General features: G+C 37.4%; 1 protein-coding gene across 3 annotated transcripts in view; it reads right to left on the bottom strand.

Annotated features, from left to right (window-relative positions):
• Positions 1–244: 244 nt before the first annotated feature.
• ZFR (zinc finger RNA binding protein) overlaps positions 245–26,860 on the bottom strand; it is a 51,679-nt gene continuing 25,063 nt past the window's right edge. Inside the window, exons 6-20 of one of the 3 annotated variants that reach the window (XM_030567539.1) lie at positions 25,859–26,106; positions 24,643–24,834; positions 23,147–23,447; positions 21,675–21,871; positions 21,002–21,121; positions 20,234–20,379; positions 18,991–19,153; positions 17,578–17,783; positions 17,175–17,325; positions 14,371–14,512; positions 9,243–9,340; positions 8,327–8,422; positions 3,684–3,795; positions 3,449–3,546; positions 245–2,737 (exon numbers count right to left, since the gene is read on the bottom strand). In XM_030567539.1, the coding sequence (XP_030423399.1) occupies positions 2,558–2,737; positions 3,449–3,546; positions 3,684–3,795; positions 8,327–8,422; positions 9,243–9,340; positions 14,371–14,512; positions 17,175–17,325; positions 17,578–17,783; positions 18,991–19,153; positions 20,234–20,379; positions 21,002–21,121; positions 21,675–21,871; positions 23,147–23,447; positions 24,643–24,834; positions 25,859–26,106 (2,450 nt within the window). In that variant the 3' untranslated portion in view covers positions 245–2,557. Of the gene's footprint in view, positions 2,738–3,448; positions 3,547–3,683; positions 3,796–8,326; positions 8,423–9,242; positions 9,341–14,370; positions 14,513–17,174; positions 17,326–17,577; positions 17,784–18,990; positions 19,154–20,233; positions 20,380–21,001; positions 21,122–21,674; positions 21,872–23,146; positions 23,448–24,642; positions 24,835–25,858; positions 26,107–26,860 lie in introns of those variants that run through there. The other 2 variants (XM_030567540.1, XM_030567541.1) reach the window with 2 other exon arrangements.

Here is a 26,860-nt window from a genome sequence, read left to right as displayed (position 1 = left end):
ATTTGTAAGTTTGCAAACCAGTTTTAGGTGTTTTTTGTAAATGCATGCATATAAAAAAGGATTTAGTAGATTAAACAGTTTAATGCAAAAGCTTCTACAAGCTTGTTAAAAATAAAAACCTCAAATTGTCTGATTTTTTCCTTCTCTTAATTCTGCACAAGCCAGTAATTTTTGTCAAGTTAAAATAATCCATAGATAATGGATAGGAAAAACAAAACTGCAAATCTACTCTTTACTACAAAAATCAAGGTCACAGTTTCATGTTTAATGGGGAATCACTTCAAGTATACAATATTTCAAACATCCAGAAACTGTTTAAGAGGTATAAGTTAGTGAAACAAAAATGCAGGAAATCCAAAACTTATCTTTGACCTTTTCATCCTAAAGAACAGGGTCACATGACTAAACTGACAGCATCTCTCATTTGGGTAGGAAACTTTCACAGAGAGTTAAAATGGCCAAATGAACAGCAACTGAAATATAAGACATGAAGCAACTTCCAAAATAATAAATGGCAATGACTGATTGAACACCATGGCAGCAAAACTTCTTCCTTTTTAAAGGTAGAGGATCTTGGGCAACTACATACTGCTGAACGGAGTGCCAAAGTAGCACAAAGGAAATTAGTGCAAGGGCAATCCTCTTTTGTTAAAAATAATTTTTGAGCACATGCTAGTTACTCTATTTCCCATATGAAACTATTTTTAAGGAATCTTTTTCTGTATTAGGAAAGCTTTCCATTATTTTGTTTGCTGACCATTAATATCTTTGTATTAATTTTTTTAAGTTGCAGTGTTTGATGCTCACAGGATATTGTATATTTAAACTTACACAAGATCCCGCTCCTATATTAATATTGTATTTACATTCCACAGGTCCATTGTGTTAAAATGTTTTTGGAATTTCTCCAGTATATTTTGAAGGACAAGCAAAATTATTAATCACTTAAAAGGTCAAAGATAAGTTCGACCTGATGAATTGGAACAAAAGGCTTTGAAGGAATTTTCAATCAAGAAAACCAGTGTTCTTTGCAATATCTGACATTTTCCTACAGTCATTTGTAAAATAGTTAAAGGAATGTTATCATAGTCAATATTAAACCCATGTATTTTTTCAGGTCTTCAGCTAAGCATAGTGCACAGCAAACAAAGAGCAGAACTTCAGTTTCCAGTGTATAATGAATGTTAAAGTCATTTCATAAACTTTAGCTTTTATTTGCGTATTTCACTGTTACGTATCCCACTGTAGTGCTGTGACAACAAATCACATCTGTGTACTGGAGCATACATCAACAGTATGATGTAATTTTACTTATACCATTGCTATAATATTTAGCTTTTTGAAGAAGACATAAGCATACACTATGGCCACACCAAATAATTTTCTGGGTTTTTCTCTTTGATAACCTTCACTTTGTCAGCAATACTTTATCCACTTTAGTTTTAGTTTTCAAGTTACTGAAAAAATCACAGAAAAATAGCTATACAGGAATAGCTACTAGGAGTTACCTCACAGGCACTGATATGGCAAACATCTATTTTAAGGGTTAATGAAATGGCATTATTATCACATTGACAAAGCTGTTCGAAAACAACTGCCAACTTTGTCCCAATGGGAAAATGCCCTCTTTTACTAGCATCTTAAGAAAAAAAAAATTCAGAAAGTTATTTATTTTGGCCCTGCTATGTCACAAAGTCAGTCATACAAAGACCTATGCATTAAACCTAAAATGATAGTTTTAAAAGCCCTTCTATTAAAACAAAAATGTCATGCATTTTTGATCAATTATGTAGCTGTTTTAAAACTGTTGTAAGACCATACTGTATATATTAGCTTTTATACTGCTAATGCACAACTAACAGCAAACTTGATTAGATTAACACAAATCTGTCTTAATTACACCATTATATCACACTAAAGAGACAAAATGCCACAAGATTGGCAGAAACATTTAATTCTGAGCACTCAAACGGCAGGATAATTGTGTGTTGTAACCCTTCACATTTAGGAAAAAAACCAAAATCCTGCAGTCTCACTTTACAAACAAAAGTTCTGCTGTAAAATATTAAGTGGGAGGGAAACTATATACCATCTATAACACAGTAACTTATACAACTAGTATAAGGCAAACAAAACTTCTAAATAAAATATCAAAATACTCATAGCTACTGAAGCACAAATGCTGCATTAAATACAGTCAGGATTTAAGACAATGCACTAGTGACTAGTTAATAAAAAGGACAAAAAAATAGGAAAGTTACTACAGTTAGTAACCTATGTCTAAAAAAAACACAACGGGGAAAAAAATAAGCTAATAATTTTTTTAAATCAGAGCACAATTTCCATTTGTGGTATCTTTACATCCATAATTTGTCTGATACTGCACATCCATTAAAGTTTAGAACTTCACAGAAGAAGTAAGTTCTCTTTCTGCAAAATTGATCTTCCATCTGTTTTTTGGATGTTTTAAAACAGACATTATTATGAATAAAAGAAAGTCAGGCAACAAATGGACTCCTATTATCACTTTCTGTCTTAACACTGACATCAGACATTTTTAAAAGTTATCATAATCCTTTTTGTCTTTTTTCCCCTCTGCTTCAAACCCATCGACCCCATCACTGTCTCTTCTCCTTTTACGATTGTTATGAATGTTGAAACGTTGGTTCATCTGTGGCAATGGATCCATTCCTAGAACTTTGTGTATTTGACGGAATGCAAGGAGTCTCAGTGCAAACTGGTAACAGAGGGGGGAGGGGGAGAAAAAACAAAAACCTTTTATCAGAAACAAATGTTAAACCTAAATATGACAGTGGAGGCAGTTAACATTTTTCATAAACCACATTTTAAAAAATAAATCAAAGTTTATGCAAATGTATCTACAGTAATCCTTTTCAATCCAATATAGTTTTAAGTTTAAACAGATACAGTCATTTAGACTGACAAGAGACAGACAAGCGTGAACATCCATGCAAGTACAAAAGGCTGAAACTGCAGTAATCTTTTTCCTAATCTTGGCAGTAGCAACAGCTAATCTTAAATCCACATCTTAGTTTATGACAAAGTACCCTTTGTGCCATAAAGCTGACTTACAACTGCACCAAACGTACAGTTGGAATACTTCCCACACAAGGGAATCCTTGTCGGGCATAAAGCCATCATAAAGGCTATCCTTATTTAGGAGCTATTTTGATCCCCAGTGCAAGTGCCCTCAGGATTAGGGAACAGCAAGGCATGTTTACTGCCTGTTTCTAATAGGTGCACTGAGCATTATGTGAGAACACCTGAGTACTCAGCCCTTAAACTGAGCATATATCTGTGCATTTACTCAAACTTTTGTTACATTACTCAATCTCCCCTTCCCCCTCCCCCAAGTTTTACTATTGAAGGAGAAAGGTCTTCAATATTTCAGCATACCACCACTACCACACTTGGCTATGTTCATTACCTGTGCACTCGAAGTAATATCCTCTCGTTGCTGGTCTGTCATTAAAGCAAGTGTATCATAAGGATCTTTTTCACAAGGATCCAAAAGGCCAGGACCACCTACAACAATACGGCTAGTTACCATTACTAGAGTCCACATATACCGATTATATGTAGTAACTATAATATACATTTTAGCTGAGCTTATAAATGCCCTTGGCAAAATCTAAAATTTGTATCAAACAAGCGCAACCTGCCTTTAAGGATTATTCCTGAAGATATACACTCAAACACTCTCCTCAATGCATCCCCAGGGCTTTGTGGTCCAGAAGCACTGCTGATCGCTTTCTCTACTAGTAACTCCATAGCCTAAAATCAAGAATAGAAAAAAAAAGACTTTTTTTACTAGGCTGCTTTAAAAAAAGAAACCGTCACAATTCAACTCAGACCTTCTGGTTTACACAGCTTAATAAGATATTACACAAAGAATATTGTGTCCAGCTGAAATGTAAGGAAAAGTTAGACTACCAGATTTTTAGACATCTGAATATTGATACAAAATTAGCCTAAGAGTAATAACCCTATATTTAGGTTGTCTAACACTTCCCATTAAAAGATTCTTATGACCTTTTTTGAGATGCTCTAACACCTCCATTGTTTGCAGTTGGCCTTTGAAATTCAGCAGGGAGAACATCCTAGGATTAGAAAAGTACCTTTTCTTTGACCCATGCAATTTTGTTCAGGCTTAGCTGAGATATAAATGAAAAAATAAATAAATAAATAAATCACAATTTCCCTTCTGTCACATCTGTTAGCAGCATGCCAAAACAGTCCCCTGAATACAAACATTCTAATCCAAGTCTGGCCCACATCGCTGCCACAGCAGCAACAGTAATACAGACTGCACTGGGAATCTCAGGAGTGGACACACTCTTCAGGGAGATTGGGTAGGCAATGGGATGAGGGTGGAGAGAGCACAATCTGGGCCTGGTTCCCCCTCCCTTTCCTGTATTAAGATAGGAGGGCGAGAGAAGAGAAATGGAGAACAAGCGTGTGCGCACTGGGCCAGACTTCCCTTGATCAACTTCTGTTATCTTGAGGAATAATTTCCTAAACTCAAATAGTCCTGTGGTTCAAGCTGTGTGGAACAACTGAAGGTTTAGCATTCAAACCCTACACCAGGTGATGCAGGATAGTGGGGATGATACAGCTGCACATAAAATAATTTATCTTTTTCTTTTAAAAGACTAGGAAAACCCCCTCTCCCCCCCCAAAAAAAACCCCCACCCATAAAAAGAAACCCATTAAAAATGATTATTTTACTAAAGAGAGTCCTGTGGCACCTTCTAGACTAGCAGACGTATTGGAGCATAAGCTTTCATGGGCAAATATTCCCCTTTGTATTCACCCACGAAAGCTCATGCTCCAATATGTCTGTTAGTCTATAAGGTGCCACAGGACTCTGTTGCTTTTTACAGATCCAGACTAACACAGCTGCCCCTCTGTTATTTTACAGAGTTGAGCATTAGAATTTAAGGCATTTGGGTTGTCTGTGCATCCGTAATTCTGCAGCTTTGTTTACATTCATTCTGATAGTATGTGATCAGGTAGTTAAAGCCTGTTTTCCAGAGAATCATGGCTTCATTCAGTGCACAAGATTCCCTGCTTGCTATGCATGAATCACAGTCAAGTAATGAATTAGTCTGTAAGATCCCTGCTTCATTTGGTCTAGCAGTTGGATAATGTGTAGAAACCAAGGCAGGGTACTGTAAGAAGAGAAAGATGATCTTATGGTTAAGGCTGGTGAATGACATACAGGAGAATTCAATTCTATCCCAGCTTCTGCCACAGTCTTTCAATATAATGCTGAACAAATTACTTAAACCAACGTTTTGCTGCTAATTGAGTATTCCTCATTCCTGCTCTGTTCAACTTAAGATACCTGGGGCATGATACGCAGAGCACTCACAGCTACAACAGAAGTCAATGTGAGCTGTGAATATTCAGCAGCTCTAGCAATAAGACAGTATGGTCTGAAAGAATGAGGACAGGGTTGGGAATCAGGAATGTGTGTTCAAATCCTAGGTTTGCCACTGATTCACTATATGGCCTCAGGCAAATCTGTGTGTCTCAGTTTCCCTATCTGTAAAATGGATGCCTCCCATCTTGCAATATAGAAAAATTCATTAATGTTTGTGAGGCACTCACATACTAAGGTGGTGAGTGTCCTAGAAAAGACCATGAGGAAATAAATAATTCTGAATTCATTGGAGGCTTTGGATGGTATCTGGTAAATAAGGGAGGGAGGGCCACTAACTGAATGGGGAGTACAAAATATCAAACAGCTGCCTCATTCTCTGAGCACTGTCCATCCTATGAACCAAATCAGGTAGAGATAACAAGGGAAAAAAACGAACAGTGTAGGATCATTCAATAAATAACGCATCATAATGCAATGGCGTAGAATTTGCAATACATAAGTAACCTAAATTCTGGCATTTCCTAATTATTGAAAAAAGAATGAGGAGTACTTGTGGCACCTTAGAGACTAACAAACTTATTTGGGTATAAGCTTCCGTGGGCTAAAACCCACCTCATCGGATGCATGCGCTGGAAAATACAGTAGGAAGACACACACACTCCCCCCATGAAAAAATGGGTGTGGCCATACCAATTCTAACGAGACTAATCAGCAGGAGGGAAAAAAACTTTTGTAGTGATAATCAGGATGGCCCATTTCAAACAGTTGACAAGAAGGTGTGAGTAACAGTAGGGGGAAATTAGCATGGGGAAATAGTTTTTACTTTGTGTAATGACCCATCCACTCTCTCTGATTTGTGTCCATTTATTCTGGGCTAGTGTGCAGTTGCTGGTGAGTATTTGCTTCAGGTTGGGGGGCTGTCTGTAAGCAATCCCTCGCTCTCACAGATCTTGGGATATAGGCCAGTCCTTGCTTACACACTAGCCCAGAATAAGTGGACACAAATCAGAGGTCAATAATTATAACATTCAAAAACCAGTTGGAGAACACTTCAACCTCCCTGGTCACTCAAATTACAGACCTAAAAGTCGCAATTCTTCAACAAAAAAAACTTCAAAAAAAGATTCCAATGAGGAACTGCAGAACTGAATTAATTTGCAAACTGGACACCATGAAATTAGGCTTGAACAAAGACTGGGAGTGGATGGGTCATTACAAAGTAAAAACTATTTCCCCCTACTGTTACTCATGCCTTCTTGTCAACTGTTTGAAATGGGCCATCCTGATTATCAGTACAAAAGTGTTTTTTTCTCCTGCTGACAACAGCTCACCTTAATTGATGTCTTGTTAGAGTTGGTATAGCAATAAGAGAGAGAGAGAGAGAGAGAGAGAGAGAGAGAGAGAGTGTGTGTGTCCTACTGTATTTTCCAGTGCCTGCATCTGATGAAGTGGGTTTTAGCCCACAAAAGCTTATGCCCACATACATTTGGTAGTCTACAGTGCCACAAGTACTCCTCATTCTTTTTGCTGATACAGACTAACATGGCTACCACTCTGAAACCTAATTTTTGAGTGTTTGATGTTTTGCAACCTAAAATGTTTTGATGTAGTATTTTTTTCCTGTATGTAATGCATTATATAACTTCTTCTGTAGAAAGAGAAGTTATATCTAAATTTCTCGGGGCCACCGGGAAGTGTGTATTAATGAAGAGCGTAGTAGTAAACCTCCTCCCTCTAGCTCCCCACCACATTTTAAATAGTGAAAGCCTCACTTTTATTTTCCTAGAAGAGGGAGTTCGAACCATAAATAATGAAACTCTAAATAACTTTTCTTTCTGCAGAAATTTGTTACTTTATGTTGAGGACTAAAGAAACTATGAAGCTGATTCTATGCCTGCTCCCATATCTCACACACATGCAGCAGGAGAATAGAGCCAACACAAGTTCCAAAGTAAGAGGTATGTTTCTGGGCCACAGTCATAGTACCCATCACTATGACGACACTTCAACCCAGAGGGCAGTCCGAGGAAGAAGTCAGAGCAGCCTCCAAGGCTCTCAACTTCTACTGGGGACTGTATCAGCCTCTCAGCAGTCTGGAATACTGGTGGTTTACGGAGGGCATCTTTGCCCTCTCTCCCCTTGAGCTATGCTTTGTGTGCTGGCTCTTTCAAGAGATGCAGCACAGAATCTGGTGCTATGTTTAGTCTGCTCAAATATGATTTTAAAGCCAAATACGCCTTAATGATAACATTTAACTCTTATACACTATTTTCAGTTAAGCAGAAGTGTCTTGGTAAATTCTTTTATAGCCCTCCTCCTACCTTAGAACTCACTTCTTGTCCAAACAGAAACTAACAATGAAGTGGTTTGGATAACTTCCAACACTCTCCCTGTCAAAGATGGATCATCATATATCAGTACTCTGGTACCATATCTGGCAGCAGCAACAGATATTAAGGAGAGTGGTAACAGAAGGGGTCTTTAACAAGTAACTTTTACACAAAGTTTGCTCTGCAATGGTTATCCAGATACATTTGACACACCATTTCAAACAAGTCTCAGGAAAGGCCAAGCAATTCAGAGTAAACTGAGATGAAAAATAATCATTCCTAACTTCTATACAAACTCTTAGAAGAAGAGAAAAAAAGTACTGAATTCTTTGGTGGTATTTTTGTTCTGTAGGAGAAAATAAATTATTTGGTAAAGATCTAACTTCAAAAAAATCACAGGATACCAGAAGTGGGTTCTTTTCAAAGTTTTAAAAGTAATTGTCTGCTGAAGGAAAAAAACAAACCAAAAAACTGATTCTTGATATATGGCTTTATTTAAAAAAAAAAAAAGTTGCACCGTCATTTTCTGACACTGAACTTGTAGTAACATGCTGCTGCCTTAAAGTGCATGCAAAAGAGGATTACTCACCCAGCTTGGGAAGTCAGACCAAGTTGGAACTCTCTGACAGAGGTCACGAAGAATACGTATGATAATCACACAGGACTGCAGACCATTAGCTCTAGCCTTGAGAGCAATACAAAATCAAGTTAATTAATCCCAGCACCTACAGAAAACAGGCCACAGGTTGAAAAGCTAAAACACCACTGTTCAATGGAAGCTCAGATATAGAATAGAAACAAGACACCTCTAAAACTGTGTTCATGAGCTGCCATTTACAGCAGTATTTTGTGCCAGGGTTAGTAAACTTAAGGTGGTAGAAGTCAAAGTGCACAGGTTATACAAGAGTAATATTTCTTGATCCCCTGTACAGTTTGACCTATATTCATCTGTAACAATACATATAATATCTTTCTATATTAGAAATAAAAAGAATAAAGATCTAAAAAGTATGTACAGAGACTGAAAGGTCAAGGGAATCTGTTTGGTTTCTGTGTTGTGCCTTTGCCAGAGTGCAGTCACTAAACCAAACAGTTATTTCTCACCTTTCATTCCCTACACTTAATGCACTTCAAGAAATAGGAAAAAAAAAAGTCTTAAATCTAAACACAAAGCTTTAAACACATATTCCATTATTTAAAGCAAAGTTACTCTGCAGCCTTATGGAATATATTACAAATACACACAGCATATGATCACCCAAAGCGAATCAAGCTTTCAACATCGCCTTCTCAACGATCAGAAAAAGAGTTTATGTCAGATCAGCAATAACTGCATAAAGCAGTTTTTCCATACTGAGCTTTCTATGATAACATTTTTCTGTTCATTTAATTTAAAGTATTATTACCATGGGCAACCTTGAGTGTTTTCACAGTTAAACATTTATATTGCAACTGAACTAATCTCTCATAAGGCTACAAGAAGAAAGTAAAATGATGTTCCGAACCTGGAACCACTTAGCGTGGCGTAGAGCAGCCAGAGCGTCAAGGCATTTTTGCCTGTCCAAGACGTCCGGTGGGTCTTTCACCATACCCGAGGTTACATCTAAAATGGATTGAATTGGCAAAATGCAGTGAGGAATGGGTGTTTGACCAGGTGAGCAAGACACTTCCTTAAAGTAGCTTCAATGTCACACGTGCCATTTAGAGTTTTAATCCCATCCAATATATCAATAAAATCCCTTTAATTGTGATTAGAATATAACCCAGTATAAAGATCAAGAGCATAATACAATTTAGCCCTCAATCTAATTTTAATGAACTGCAGATAATGCAGTAGTCTGCAGTTATTCATACAAACTAACTCTGTAAAAATATATTTCCCCTAAAATTAAATATTGAAGGAAGGATGGTTGGACACAGTGCACCAGCACAGAGAACACAGACAGAAGGAACACAAAAATCCACTTTAATGGAGTAGAATTTACAACGAACTGAGTTTGCTGACCTTAAATGGTCTCATGTTACTCTGGACCTACTCCTAATAAGAAGGGGCAAGTATAACAAAGCAGCTCTGGAAGAACACAGAATTTGGTGATAACATTAAAATTTAAATTATAGTGCAAATTATTTTGGTTTAATATGACTGAAAGAATGTGAAATACTCTCTAGAATTCCAATCAGTTTAATTGCTTTCTACTATAATTTCTCTAATTTCTATAGCTTCTTCATCTCCACGGTTTGCATGTGCACAACATCCAATTTCATCTAAGAAATATTAACGAACAGCTGACAAAGGCATATCTTGGTTAAGTCTAAGCAGGAGAAAGAAGAAAGAAGAGTAGTAGAAGCTGTATCAGAATGTTTGAAACATAAAAAAATAGATCTTGTACATTTAAGTGTTCAAGAAATGAGGTTTTGACCAAGTCATGTTGAACATGACTACCTAATAAGTGACCAAAAGATAGAATAAGCTTTTCAAATTGGTTGTCCCAACAAAACAGGCAACACCGAGTGATTACAAAAGGTAGCTTATAACTAGCTAACAGTGTACCAATGCTGTAAAGCAAGGATTAGTTTTGTAACATCCTTAGCTTATTATATATCAAAATGGCCTTCACGATGAGTAAGAAAATATGGTGATATGGCAGAGGATGACTAATTAAACAACACTCCATTTGGCTCATTCAGAAGAGTGGCAATATACTAAAAATAGTCTGGTGTTGGAAAATGCGACATGAGCAAGTTAGAGCACCAAACAAAAAAAGCGATATTCACTGTAACACTCATGAAGCATACTGACTTGAAAAAGATTTAAGGGACAACTGTAAGGCAGCTGCCAACATATAAATAAAGGAAAAAAGTGAACAGGCTATTAAAATGCACCCACAGTTAAAAAGCATATAAATCAAAATGGATACTTTTACTCTCCAATATAATTATTAAAAATTTCATCTAGAATACTGTTTGGATTTGGTCTCCTTTTCACTGGAAAATGTACTTTGCTCTGTACCAGGTGAAATATAAGAAGCCACAATGATTCCACATTAAGAATTTTTGTTGGGGAAAATTTAGATACTCAGTTTTGTGTATATTTGTGAGATTGTATTTGATAAGATGAAATGAGGAGCCATTCACACTGAGGAAAGGTTCGAAGAGTTAGTGAAGACATTAAAAGTAAAATTATTTAAGTCAAGAATAGCAAACCTACAGAAAAAAGTTGTCAAGTAAGGCACTCTAAGAAAGGAGCATAACATGAGTATTAAAGACAATGAATTCATTTAGAGAAAAACCCATTTTAAGAAACCAAGGGGAAGTTGAGAAATTAACACAAAATTGGGGGTCAAGTGGCCTGTGTGTATCAATTATCTACATTCTTATAACACGAATGTGCAAATAGGTGACACTGTGCAATCTTTCAGCATAAAACATTATATAACTTGAAACTGCAATGACTCAGTTTCTAGCACTGAAACACTTTGGAAAATAATTCTATTATGAAATATTTACATTTTAATGCACAGTAGACAATCTTACTTTATGCTGGAAACATGGATCTGAAATACGCCATGTGCCGTTAATAATGGAGACTACATGAATAACCTTTGAAACTTAAAGCTATTGTGAAAGTCAGAAGATGCCAAGGCACCTATTGCAACTGAGAATAAATTTTGGCTGAAAATATATTCAAGAAACTCTTGTAAAATGTCATTGTGGATTTTTGCACCTGTTTTACGATTCAAGTGGATTAACCCCTTAAAGACTATAGTAATTAGACTCCTAGCCTGCCACCCTGTTAACCTAAAACAAAAGCTATGTTAATTTACAAAAACAAGCACAAATTCTTACCCTATGTAACTGTATTCTATAAATAGCCTAAAAATAAGGGGTTAATCTTTGGTTAGAAGACATGCTGTGTCCACACTATTTCCTCATTAAAAGTTAACAGGTATATCAATTTCAGTAAATTCCACTATGTGAAATATGTGTTACCCAGTCAACTATTTCAAAACTAGTGTGAACACTGCTTAATTCTAGGAGAGAGACAAAAGACAAAAAGAAAAAAACACAAAGTAACAGTAAATGCTAGGACTATGCAACCAACGCCTATCCTTTGTGCAGTATGGCAGGTGTGACACTGAGCTTTAGAGAACCTTGGTCAAAAATCCTTCCGATGTCTTGGCAGCAACCCCTGACAGGATTCAACTCCCTCTGCTAGAAGGCTTTGGACCGGGACTGATAAACTAAGGGTTAAAAACAAAAAACAAAAAACCACACACACACATAATATACTTTGTTTGCTGAGAGAAAGATTCTACAGCCAGGGTTAGAGCATTTTGAACTTATCAGATTCAAAGTCAATTCAGAGAAATGCTGGATAACTGTCAAATGCACAATAATGTATGGCACAATTGCCGTGCAGTTAACAGTTTTCTTTTTAAAATAATTTATGTTATTTTTTATCCTTTTGACATTTGATGGGATTATTATTACACACTAAATATTATTTTACTTCACATACAAGTCACAGTCTCCTCTTTAATCAAACTGTTTCTTCCGGCAAAGCCTTCGTTATCACCTAAACTAGCTCCCACAAAGCCAGCAAAAGACTTTAAACCATTTTAAGACACAGAGCATTAGGAGCTGCAGTAAGAGAAAAAACACACACTGTTATTCTGCAGCAAATAAGCAGCAATATTCATAAGAAGACCTGGTTTACTGCAATAATCTGCAGTTTAATATTCTGCATTTTCTTCTAGTTTCACATGTGAACTTTTCCGCACATCCATTTTACACTGCTCAGTGTCTTGAAGTGAAATCTATTTACCTCTTATTTGATGTTGCTTCTCTAAAGGCAACACCATCAATTCGGCAGTTGACTCAAACTCAGAATGACAATTCTAGCTCAAGTCTGGGTCAGACAAAAATATAGTTTTGTTTCCTTTGGGGCATAAAGTATCACAGAATTTAAAAACACCTGTGATATATATATATATATTTTTTTAACATTTATTATAGTATAAAATTCTAATGGCCACAAACCAATTTTACTGTAGTTTAGAACTGCAGTGTAACTAACTGTAGTTTTCCACAGTACATTAAGGAATAAAGATAATGGTTAAAATTAATCTAATTTCATAGCATCTATCATCAAACCTATCACGGCGACTGCTTTTTTTTTTTTTTTTTTTAAATATAAACACACCAATTGTTAACAAGGTGAAATGCTTTGCATGGTTCAGTCCAGGTGAACCAAGTATCACATTTCCGGCATAATTTCAATTGCCAAAAACGAGACGAAAATGACTGGGCTTGATGTAATAGTATTTGTACAAAGCATGTATAGGTGGAGATATACACACAGTTCAATAATTGTGTACAGCACACTACTAAAGATCAAAAATAAAAGTCATTCAATCCAGAGAACACACATTCCAGCTTTGTTTTCTGGAGCAGGAAGCAGCTTTGGCAACAAAGCTTTATTATAATTCTCTAATTTCAAAAGTATCTAACATAACGAGAAGCCTCAAATATTTTAAAAGATAGATAAAACTGCTGAGATTAAATAAAAAATTCTATGATTTTAATTAAATAACTATATATGTATATACACATGCACACATATACATACATACATACACTTCTCCCCCCCCCCCAACCTGCATCATGAAAAAGTGTTAATACAGACAAATTGCCTGCTTGTAGGTTCATATTCAACAACAGACCCTGGTTTGTTATGATCTCTGACTACGAAAACACAGGATGAAAGGAAACAAAGTTAATTTTATCTGACCCATAGAACAATAGAACCAACCTACTGCAGACATTAATCATGCTTGTTGGCTAAAAAGCTTTTGGAGCTTTGAAAATGTTATAGAACAGACCCTAAAGCAACACTGCTGGCACCAGTGGGATTGCACATTCACAAATATAAATCTGTTTTAAGAGCGTCAACCAACATCTACTTTAACTCAGTGACCAAACCATTTCTTCTTATTGTACTACTCTGTGTATGCTATTTGGATAAAATACTTGGATCTTAATACCAGGAGCCTGTATATTTAACAAAAGCACTCCAGTCCAAAGACCAACCTCAGACAGCTGGAAAAATTCACATCTTCTTCCAGACAAAGCTACAAGCACTATGAACATCAACATAACGTGTGTATGTTACACGCAGCAATGCTATGTTAAAGATGTAAGTGGTGGCAAGACAGATCCAGTTTCAAAACCAGAATGTAAAGATATAAAGATTTAGTTTTCTAATATGCTGCAAAATCTCTTAGGGAAGGCTTGTAATCACCTGCTGTAAAACATTTAGTTTTCCAAATAACTGAATTTTGTAAGGAGAGGGAGGAGAAGAGAGAGACAATTTAGTAACTTTTCCAAAAAGCTGAGGCTGGACATTAAGTTAGGGGGAAGAAGATTAATTTTTTGAACTAAATAAATGCATCATATAAGACTTGAATTTTAATGTTTTCTAGCAAGACTGGTTGTTGAATATGTAGGGTTTAAATCAAATATGTATATTATGCCAGCATGTTGCCTTCCAGGACTTAATGTCATCTTAAACAGACTACATAAAATGTACAAAAACTGGTAATATCGAGGTAACATCTTTAACAACTTTCCAACCTCCATCCCTCATGTTCTCCTCCCGAATGATTGGTGATGTCAACGTGATAGTAACTTGCATTTTGGGTTCCACACATGAATTCAAAATTATCGCTGCTTCTGGTACTGCACACTTTATGTCATACTTCTCAGGACTTATTACCTAAATAATGAAAAAGAATTGGCAAAAATTGCATGTTTAGCACTTACCAAAAAACAGAGGTGGGTGGGGGACACATTCATTCTCAGAGGGTCACAGAACTACAGTGTAATATTATGCTCAATACATAATTACATGATTTTAATCATGCAGTTTAAAAAAAATGGACTGCCATGCAGTTTATCAGCGACTGTAACTAAAAACATGTAGCAGTTGCCCCAGAAGCATTTTTAAAAGATGCCACACTGAGGAAATTCATGCACAAAATATATTAAATTAAGAGATCAGATTCTCAGCAGTTTTTAAGTTAAAAAACAGCCTTAAACCTGGTTTAACTAATCAATGGAGGATTCCCTGGGTTTGGAGAAACAATACAGCCCACACAGTAACTTAAAGAGTGGCGATGAGGCTATTCTACGTCATTCCTTATTATCAGAATTATTGGCTCCTAATGACCCAAGGAAAACCTGTTAATGCTGTCTCCCCTCCTTCACAAGCTGCACAGGCAAATGGCTGGTCTCGAAGACCAGGCCCAAGGTTTGCATATTTTGCTTAAAGCAACAAAAGCAAACAAAAAATTCAGTGAAAGCTAATTTTCGCAATTCATCCGTTGTGACAGGACATTATCTTGTAATATTATCCTCTGCCAAGTGACATCAGAACAGAGGACAACATTGCAAACCTATGATTCCATAACATATGTAGGCTTTTGGAGTAGGTGAGAGATAGAGTTATGATCTTAAGTATGAATTTTTCATTATTTGGGGATTTATGGTAGACCTTTTACTTCACATTCAGTGCTATGTATGTGTGTGCACTCTTAGAGTGAGTAATGAGGTAGGTGTCTTTTTTTTTTTTAAAAAGGTATTGGAAAAAGATGCACAAGACATGTTAAGCTTTAGTAATTTACCCTATATATTCATTCATAAACTGAATATTTTTGGTAAAAAAATGACACATCAAAGAGCAGCGGTAGGCTTATAATCGGGTCTACATCAAAATTTGATGATTTTAAACTCTATGGAATCATTGAGTTGAATATCTAATACCCTGTCGTTTTGTTTTAAAAGATTAATGAGGCTAGGACTCTTCAGCTTGGAAAAGGGAGACTAAGGGGGGATATGATAGGAGGTATATAAAATCATGAGTGATGTGGAGAAAGTGGGTAAGGAAAAGTTATTTACTTATTCCCATAATACAAGAACTAGGGGTCATCAAATGAAAACAGGTAGCAGGTTTAAAACAAATAAAAGGAAGTTCTTCTTCACGCTACGCACAGTCAACTTGTGGAACTCCTCTCCTGAGGAGGTTGTGAAGGCTAGGCCTATAACAGCATTTAAAAGAGAATTGGATAAATTCATGGTGGTTAAGTCCATACATCGCTATTAGCCAGGATGGGTAAGGAATGGTGTCCTTAGCCTCTGTTTGTCAGAGGATGGAGACGGATGGCAGGAGAGAGATCATTTGATCATTGCCTGTTAGGTTCACTCTCTCTGGGGCACCTGGCATTGGCCACTGTCAGTAGACAGATACTGGGCTAGACGGACCTTTGGTCTGACCCGGTATGGCCGTTCTTACGTCCACCTGGAGCATCTGCAGGCATGGAGCCCTTCCTGCAGCTCCCATTGGTTGGGAATGGCAAACCGTGGCCATTGGGAGCTGAGGGGCTCCGTGCCTGTGAATGCTCCAGGTAAACAAAATGTCCAGGCCTGCTAGCGGCTCACCCTAACAGGCCAGGAGCCAAGGTTTGCCAACCGCTGAAATATAGGATCAGCTTATGAAAGGGTCATACAATTTTTGCTATTTACCTAACCATCTTGGGGGGTCGCTTACTAATGAACGGGCTAATGAATGAGTATATGAGATAATTCTGGAACTGTATATCATTTTCACATACAGATCTTGTTCTGTAACTTCAATATAAAAATCTGTAACAAGTGAGGAGTGCATAGTAACTGATAACTTTATAATCCCCATTCAAGTAAACCAACCTACAACTGTTACCATGTATGTATATTACTTCTGTCTTTGACACTGATGGTTTGGGCAAAAGGGGATTCTAAGCCCTCGTCCAGACTAACCCGCAGCATCGGCGGGTTAAAATCGATAGCTCGGGGATCGATATATCGCGTCTAGTCTGGACGCGATGTATCGATCCCCGAGCGCGCTTACATCGATTCCGGAACTCCATCAATCCGAACGGAGTTCCGGAATCGACACGGAGAGCCGCGGACATCGATGCAGCGCCGTCCAGACTGGTGAGTACCTCGATTTTAGAAATTCGACTTCAGCTACGTTATTCCCGTAGCTGAAGTTGCGTATCTAAAATCGATTTTAATACCTAGTCTGGACGTGGCCTTACACCAACCTTTGTCTCCACATATAAAGGGACGGAGAGATTACTACATTTAGGAACTAGCACTACTTGTGAGGAGCAGAACAAACATTTCTAAACTCTTGTGAAATGGATCCCGCTTCTTGCTTACCCATACAATGGGTTAGACAGACTTTTCATGGGCACAATTCAGACACAAATACTGGGAAAATGCTACACAACTTTTTAATGTTCATTGCTATAAAACTGGGGAATAGTCAGCCCTACAAATTATTTGACTCCAGAAAACGTTCTTTATGGCATCTTCTCAAAAATCCAAATCCAACTTACTGCAAGTTGTTTGGGAAGACTTTCTGCAATACGACTGAGTAATGCCTTTGAAGGCTTCTCAGCACACAGCAAAACAAGGTTGACATTTCGGTCTCCACGGAGAAGTAAGCCTTTAGCCAAAACTCCAACCCGTAAAACTCCTTTCAAAGCTCTGTGGGTAAGTGAAGTTATAGTTACAAGAGGTGCTTCAAATCATATTAATCATTCATAAACAACTTTGAAGATAAAAAAGGATAAAGTAAAAAACAGTACTCCACACACTCAGATACCATTGTGATGCATGCCGTCAGAACCTAGAGAGAACAGAATCTGAGGTAGTACTAACGATGATGTAGGGGGAGAAACATGGGATGACTCTCTCCACCTCAGCACAAAATTTTTTAAAACTTGAAGACAGACATACCTGTCTTTACTGCCATCTTTCTTATCATCTCCCTCTTTGCCCTTTGTTTTTTCATTGTCAGTCATGTTGTCAGACACAAGTTTCAGAGCACGCTCAGTGATGGAAACTATTTTTTGGACTGCCTGAAGTTCCTCCTCAGTTGGATAAATGGCTGCATGTTTGGTCATTACATAACGGTCATCAGATGAGTCTGGACGACGCAGAGGCTACATTGAGAAAAATGTTATGGTAACTTTACCTGAATTTTTAAAATACAAGTTCTAGTAAGAAAATTTAATTAAAAACAAAAACCACTGAGAGTGCTAAGTAACAGCATCATAATCATATATAAAACCTGACAATTTAAAAGTAACAAAAACTAAAAGTTAAGGACACAGTAACTTTAAGACTACTCAAGTAAACATGCATGCAGATGCTCCCCGACTTACGCAAGTGTTCCATTCTGGAACACCTTCCGGAAGTTGAATTTTGCATAAGTCAGGGACGTATATCCGACAATTACGTCCACACACACATACACACTCCGCTTACGGAACTTTTTCCATAAATGCGGGTTTGCATAATCTGGGAAGCGTCTGTATAACCAAATATAAGAAAGGTTGGAAGAATCAGATTTTTATTGGTAAATGTAGATAAATGCTGAAAACACTCCCCCACCCCAACACACCCCCAATGATGAAAAAAATAGCTCCATCCATTCTAAATCTGCAGCTAGGCAAAGAAAGAAAAAGTCTGCTTGAGAACTTCGTAGAGTTTTAAGGATATTGACTTTATATATCTGGACATGTGACAATTTGTGGTTTAACCGCTAAAAAGCTTTAAGTTTTTGAATTTCAATGCCTACTCTTATTAAATTATTATTGTTTGACTCTAGCCCCGTAATTTCCTGCAACAATTAAAATTTAAATTGATAATTAAAAAATGTTTAAAAATAAAAATTGATATTATCCTTCAGAATTATAAAAATCGAATTCTGTCAACTCTGCATATAAGGAAATACATTGATTATCAAAATCTAACTTAACTTTTCTTCTTTCTCCTAAATAATGTAATTTTTGTTGTCTTACTGTTAATTGGGAAATAGATATTTAAGTATTTATTTATGTTTCTTGAAAATAATATTGCATATGAATATTAACTCATGGTAAATTTATGCAGGTAGACTTGCACGTGAGACTTTTCAACATGTACCTTATATTGACACTTAATCCAGCAGGACTCTAAGACAGATCCTTACACCTGTACAGAGTCCCACTGTGTTTTTTTTTTTTCACATTTCCAAGCACTTTATTAGAGAATAACCTTGAAACAGTATTAATGTAGTAATACAGATGGCTAAGATCAAATATACTCAAGAACTATGCCTGATTTAAGAGACTTTAACTTTTAAATTTTCCAATTTAAGAAACTTACAGCTGGTCCCTGGGGCTGAGGAGGCATTCCTGGTCTGACGCCTAGCAAGCCTAGAGGTCCTGGAGGACCATGAGGATATCCTCCATCAGGTATTCGGCGACGGTCATCCCAGTGATGCTGCTCTTCCTCCATCCTCCTCCAGTACATGTCCTCCTCATAGCGTCTGAATTGTATGAATCAAAGCATATTTTTTACATAGCAAAGAGCAGTTTTCAATTCTTCTAAAAAATAATTTGATACTATTCATTAGCTCATCTTTAGTAGTCATGACCTTGGGAGCTCCAAAGGTTAAGTAAAAAGGGAGAGTCGCACTCGAAGCAATGCCTACTCTTAAATACAAACAATTTTAAACAGACCCATATTCCTCAGATGGATCAAATAAAAAAAAAATGCTCAGAGTTGTACAATGTCCCGATTGAAGACAAAAGGGTTTAGAATCTTCAACGTGAACATTCATCAGGAGGTAATTAAATAGGATGGAACCAGTGCTCCCTCTAATTTTTCTCACCCATGTGCAGAATGAATTTTGCAATGTGCACCAATATGGAAGTGATGTGTGACACATTACCTCTATCTTGGTGCATATAACAAAATTCATGTGACTTGGTGGGGCAAAGAGTTTCAGAGTGTGGGAAGGGACTCAGGGCTGGGGCAGGGGCTCTGGGGTGGAGCCAGGGATGAGAGGTTTGAGGTGCAGGCTGCCCCAGGGTGGAGTCCTCTCTCCTCCAAGCAGCACCTGGGCTGGGAGGAAGCAGCGCCTCTCCCCACTGTGACAGCTCCAGCAGAGTTGGGCTGGGTGAGGGATGCCTGTCCCCAGCTGCGGCAGCTCCAGCAGGGTCAGGGGAGGGGCACCTGTCCCCAGCCACAGCAGCTCCAGCAGGGTCAGGGGAGGAGCACCTGTCCCCAGCCACAGCAGCTCCAGCAAGTGCACATAACAAAATTCATGTGGTGGGGTGGGGTGGGGTCAAGGGGTTCAGAGTGCAGAAGGGGACTCAGAGGGTTGGGTTGTGGGGGGAATCAGGGCTTTGGATGGGGGCGGGGAAGAGGGTTGGGGCAAGGGCCTGGGGCAGGCTGGGGCTCCGCTCCCTGACAGCTCCTGAGGGGCTGGGCTGGGCCAGGGGACCTGCGCAGCCCTAAATAGTCTGCTATGCAGCCATGCAGCTTATAGGGAACCTAGGATGGAACCCTCTTCACTGCAGCTTTTGTTCAACTCATCTGATCCTTATAATATTAGGCACATTACCTCATTTCCATCCTCCAACGCTCCTCTTCTTCTCGTCTTCTCCAATATTCTTCTTTCTGCATTTGCTTTCTCATCTTCTCTTCTTGAATTTTTCTTGCTCGGATACTGGGCTTTACTTCTACTTGCAAATCTGGATTTACTTTTTTCTAATGTTTCAGAGACAGAATGAAATGTTGGTTTTACTTTTCATTTCACCCTGGCTTTAGAAAATTTACTCTTTATAGTATACTTCTATCATGTCAAACATTAGTACTTTAGAACACAGTTTTGGTTAAAACATGCAATTTTAATAAATCATGTTTTCAAGACTGGAATAATTGAGCAATGCCCAGAATTAATAGAAAATTAAGAAAATACTTCCACAAATAGGAAGAGTGAAACTTTCTATCACCCCAAGTAAGTAAATTTAAACAAACGTGTTCTGTAAAATGTAGCCCAATGCTAATCCTGTACTATTGCTAATTCATAGTAAAAAACATGCAAGTACCTACCGTAGCTTTAAATACTACATACTACATTTTAGTGTTTCCAATCACTCAAATACAGTGTTGTTTAACATTTTCATTAAAAAAACAACCCCATACATATCACTTCCTTAAGCCACCATATATCATCTTAAAATACACACCAAGAAAGATGAATATAATATTTTTCTACCCTTTTATATGCCATTTGGGCATGGTAACGACTAATCTGCAATCTAAGTAACAAGTTACTACAATTAAGGTCTTGTAAACTTTAAATACTGTCAGCAGTATATCAACTAACTTTATATTGAAGCCTGTGCCGCCTTCCTTTTAGATGCATCTCCTTGGCATTAGGATCATTAAAGCTGCACTCACAAAGTTTGCAGTGAAAGCGGATCACCTTCCCTTCATCATTCCGTACCTCGGAAATAAAATAATGTTGTATTAGTTTTTTGGATATTAAAAAAACCATAATTTACCTTTTCTACAAATTAACCTAATTTTACAAGAATCTTAATTGTATCTATTCAAAACATGTTAACATACTTACACATATATATTTTAGTATGCACTTTAAAAAAAGGTATTGTCAAGATAAGAATTGTCAATCATGCTCAGATCCCTATTGCGTTAGGTACTGTACGAAGAGGAACACATAATTCATGCCCAGAAGTGCTTATCGTCTTAAAAATATAGTTGGTTTATTTACTCCTTAGATTCAAACAAATACTTTAAAAAATAGTGGAAAACCTTTTTTAGTATATTCAACTTAAATCCTGGATCCTACAAAACTTATATACACATGCTTACCAGAATGCATGGTAAACAGTTCCACTGACTTTAAAGGTTCTGCTCACAAAGTGTGAATTTAAGCACAGTGAAGCCTTTTCAGGATCAGGATCTTGCTTTTTAATTCTGATTAACACATTTTATTTAATCAAACAAATATACTAAGAAAGTTTTCAGATTAATACCTCCTCCACATAGTCATGGCCCACCGGCTGAACATCACTCTGCAAAGCAGCAAGAGTTGTTGGAGTCACTGGTTCTGATGCTGTATCTGGTTTTACTTCCTGGGTCTGTACAATAGCAACCAAAGAAGTACTCTTAACATTTTCTACTGCTTTCATATCTTCCTGTTTACTTCCTGTTGTCTGTAGCTTATTACCACCTAAAATCAAAGAAGCTTAAAATGAATTGTTAATTTTGGTAGAATGATTATATGCTTACAGATTATGTACAGATTAAAGAGATTTCATTTGCAAATGGCAAGATTTTGGCCAGAGTACCTCCATTTTTTCAATTATTTTTAACAAATTTAAACATCAAACACATACAATTAAACAGATAACATTGTAAAAGTTCAGCTATAATCAACATTTAGGGTGGGTTGTTTATTTTTCTTAAATAATTTAATGGTACCCAAACGTTTAAAACTGTTGACCAAAGTTCTCCATTTTTGCAGTAAAGACAGAGGGCTTGGCTACACTGGTGCTTTACAGTGCTGCAACTTTCTTGCTCAGGGGTGTGAAAAAACACACTCCTGAGCGCAGCAAGTTATAGCGTTGTAAAGCGCCAGTGTGAACAGTGCCTCAGCGCTGGGAGCTAATCCCCTCAGGGAGGTGGAGTACGTGCAGCGCTGGGAGAGCTCTCTTCCAGAGCTGGCGCCGCAACCACACTCGCACTTCAAAGCGCTGCCGTGGGAGCATTCCCGTCGCAGCGCTGTGCAGCTCTAAGTGTAGCCATACCCCGAGTAGGCTTATGCGATTTAGACTTATATTAAATCCAGCTCAGTGTTCTGCAAGCAGGAGGCAAGACTGAAAGGGAGCAACCAAAGAAACAATGAGGAGAAACCGTTGTTTTTGTGGATACAGACTACAATGGCTATCCCTCTGATACTTGCAAGCAAAGAAAGGGAAGGGGAGGGATAGCTCAGTGATTTGAGCATTGGCCTGCTAAACTCAGGGTTGTGAACTCAATCCTTGAGGGGGCCATTTAGGGATCTGGGGCAAAAAGGGATGGTACTTGGTCCTGCTGTGAAGGCAGGAGACTGGACTCAATGACCTTTCAAGGTCCCTTCCAGTTCTATGAGATAGGTATATCTCCATATTAAAAGGTATTCAGATGAGCAATCTTCTTGCTTTCAGAAGTAACCCACTGTAGAACTACTTTTGTAAGATACATTTTTTGCTAACATGATCAAAAAAACGGAAAGCATACCAGAACTGCACATTTATATCAAATAAAACACAAAGCTCTCAATGCTGCCAACACTTATACACTTGACTTCAAGGGGATTACTCTATGTGGACAAAGTTAACATGGATAACTCACGTGCATAAAGTTATGCATATGCAGAAGTGTTTGCAGCATTGAGACTGTAGAGACTAGATACATATAAATTTTAAATCCTTATAATAGGTTAGATTTCAAAATGAAGACTGACTTCTGTACTTGCCAACAAAGTTTATTTTCGGTGTAGATATTTTCTTTACAGGTATATTAGCAGCGACTACGGACACTTTGCTGTTGGATGCTGAGTTAATTGGTGTGCTTGCTGTGGGAGTAAGAATTTTCACTGCAGAAGATGTAACGGAGGAGTTCACAGTGCTGCTGCTAGTTGCAATATTTGAGGCAGAGGCAGTCTGTTTGGAAGCAGATGCAGCTGTTGAGGAAGTAGACTGGGTAACAACGTTTGGTTCAGTTGAAGGAATGGGCTTCCCAAGTTTTGTGTGCAACTTAACCACCTAGAACCAAATATAAATAAATAAATTAAATTAATAGGCTCCTCATTAAAAAACATGAACCACTTGGTTTACATTTTAAAAAAACAAAGCTAATATCCTTAGAAACTTGATCTGTACGGGGGGGGGGAATCAACTTGTGCCAATTTTTTGTTTCTTTAATGATCTCTAAATAAAAGTTTCAGTCCTCTGTAAACTTTTCTCTGCTTGCTTTTTACATTAGAAATATTGGCTTTATCTTAGAAAAACTCCACAATGACTGGACAACTAGTGAAAACATGACAGAGTCAAGAGTAAAAAAAACAAAACAAAACAAACAAACAAAAAAAAAAAGCCAAGAAACCGAGATGGTGGAGGGATTTTTAGTCAAATTGTTTAAGATTTCATGTGCTCTCTCCCGCCTTACATGCCCCTTGGTGGGGAGCTTACTAAAAACTACTTTAACTACGATGACTGATGAACACTTTGGAGAACAGAAGTCTTTATTAAAGATTCAATAACTCTGCCCCATCACTTAAAGTGTGAGATTCCACAACACAGAGACTGACATGAGTAACAACAGATCTTTCAGCAAATGACAATCCTGATATTACATACAGTAAAAAACAAGCAGGAAAACAAGTATTCAGTTTTCCTTTATATATCATACACAGTCCTTTGCAGCATACCTTTAAAATACAATTACATTTCAGTTCTCTGACAGATAGGATTTAAAAGAAATATTGACAGACTCCAGAAAAAGAATAATTTAGTGCTCAACAATAAAAGGTACAATATGGGAAGTGAGGGTAGAAAAGGGGATAAAAACAGTGGATTAATCTTTAAAGTTTGACAGTTACAGTAGAACTTCAGAGTTACAAACACCAGAGAGTTATGAATAGACTAGTCAACCACACACGTCATTTGGAACAGGAAGTATGCAATCAGTGAACAGCAAAGCCAAAAAAATAAAACGCAAATGCAGTAAAATACTGTGTTAAATGTAAACTAGAAAACGTAAGCTAAAAAAATAGAGGAAAAGTTTTTAAAAAGTTGACTGTTTCTGTGCTTGTTTCATTTAAATTAAGATGGTTAAAAGCTGAATTTTTCTTCTGCATTGTAAAGTTTCAAAGCTGTGTTAAATCAATGTTCAGTTGTAAATTTTTGAAAGAACCATCATAATGGTTTGTTCAGAGTTACGAACAACCTCCATTCCTACCTTCTGATGTTTCGCTCCACGAATATGGGCAGCATATGCATCTGCTCCTGTACAAGACACATCACAGAGCTCACAGCGCAACTGATTCTGAGTTCCACGAGCAGAAGTACTGCTATTACTAGTGTTCTGAGATGCTTTTAATGCCGCTTCTTTCTTTTTGTGTTTCTGGCCTTCCAAATGTTCTTTATAAGTCTATTTAAAAATGTAGTGAAAAAACATACATCCTCAATACATTATTTTTACTACATTAATTATGTCAACCATATGATGCTATAAAATATACAATAGGTTATAAGCTAGAAATAATAATAAATACTTAATTTTGCTAGGAAACGTATTTCCTATACAAAGCACTGCCACTGTATTGTTCACGTGCTTTGAGGCATAAGCCAACTGCTGGCAGGGACCAGGAAATAATTTTCTTTTCATGATATACATAACTCCATAGTTGGCAAAAAGCAGTAAGGACTTTTTTCACCTTCCTACTTCCCAAATTATCAAGTATTGTCAATGCCAAGTGACAGATATTAACAATCAAGTGATCTTATCCAGTAGGCTGTACCCAAGTCCTGAGTGATTTAGAGCACCCCAAAGAACTCAATAATTCAGAAGGAGAGACTACTTAAATACATCCGGGCGCAAAGTAAAAGGTTTAAGATTGAAAGTGTCCTTGCATGGGAAGGGGCAGTCCAAGTGGGAGAAGTAGTAGAAAACAATGACAGTTTTTTTAAACATGACATGCAGAACAATAACTATTCTAATCAAGTGGGTAAAAAAACTCATGTTCTTTGCTGTCTTAATCTGAACGCCCTGACGAGACAGTACTACATTCAGCCATTTCAAAACTAGACTGGGGTGCTAGAAGGAGAAACAGAATACTACAAAGTAGAATATTTTTCAAGGAGAAATTTCATAAAAGCTTAAATTCTCAATGGTCTGAGAAGGGAGTTTTCCCCAGGAAGTTTGCTACTGAGTAGAACAGTGCTTCAAATGGAAAATGTGAACTTTTAAGGTAGGAAATAGAAGTCAGCTGTTCACATAGAGCACAAACATCAGTATTTCCTTTTCATAGTGGTACATATTTTCAAACTGCTTCTAGAGCAAAGTTATTTAAGTAATTTCCTCAATCCACAAAACTGTTGTTAAATAATGCCTGTTTTTCGCTATATGAATTGATGACTAAGAGGTATAGTGGAATGCCATGTAATACATGTACCTGTGGTCCAGCACAGCTGATTTTACAAACATCACAATAGTGGATCTGTGGTGGTTTGGGAGGTTGTTTTGGCTTCAGTTGCTTATTTTGGAATGGTGCCTTTTTAGTAAAGGTGGTCCCTGTCCAGGCAGCTGTTGCAGCAGCAGCAGCCGCTGCTGCTGCCGCCTGTTTCTGTTGCTGCTGCTGCTGCTGGTAATAGGACGATGCTGCTGAATATACTGCGGCTTCATAGCCAGAATAAGAGGTACCTCAAAGATCAAAATATGATAATGTTACATTATAATACATTGTATATCACAGTTACACACAAGCTAGTTCCAGGCATGCTGGATGACATTTAATTCTTTTCCAGAAAGGTACATTTTGTGATCTAAACATTTTGACAAGGTCCTGAGATGCAATGGGTGGGTCAAGTGATCTTATCACTTAATCAGAATTTTACTTGACTTTTTATGATATACAATTTAAATACCATTTCCCACCTATGTCAGGGGGTATGTATTCTCTCAGATGGATCTCTGTAGCTATACAATTTTAAATAAACTGGGGTCCACAATGCTGGCAGCAGTATCAAAGTTGCCATTCAAGAATGTGTCAATACTCCTGGTACATCTGGGAGGGCTGGGTGTGGCACAGCAAAGATGAGATAAAAGCCACTAGAAATGAATATTTCTTCACTCAGGTTTATTAATAAGCAACAATTTATGGTGCAAGATTCAAAACGCAAAGAAAAGGACACACATGGGTATGAAACAAAAACCAAAACTACAACAGTGCTTAGGAGCCTCTTCTCTTTGGTATTTAACCGTCCAGCATCCTCAGAGGCACTTTGGTGCAAACAAACTGTTGGTCTGCTTGGTTCTCTGTAACTTGCCTTATCTATTCACTCCTTAATTTCTAGTACCACAGTTGAATAAATCAAGAAAACTGTGTTTTCATACATTTGAGCCAGTCTTCCCATAAACTCTCCACATGCAGTGATTCAACTACTCTAATCCACTG

Source organism: Gopherus evgoodei, chromosome 6 (genome assembly GCF_007399415.2).
Source record: "Gopherus evgoodei ecotype Sinaloan lineage chromosome 6, rGopEvg1_v1.p, whole genome shotgun sequence".
Taxonomy (NCBI): Eukaryota; Metazoa; Chordata; order Testudines; family Testudinidae; genus Gopherus; species Gopherus evgoodei.
The sequence above is the reverse complement of the archived record's forward strand: the minus strand, read 5'-3'. Positions and strand labels throughout refer to the sequence as shown.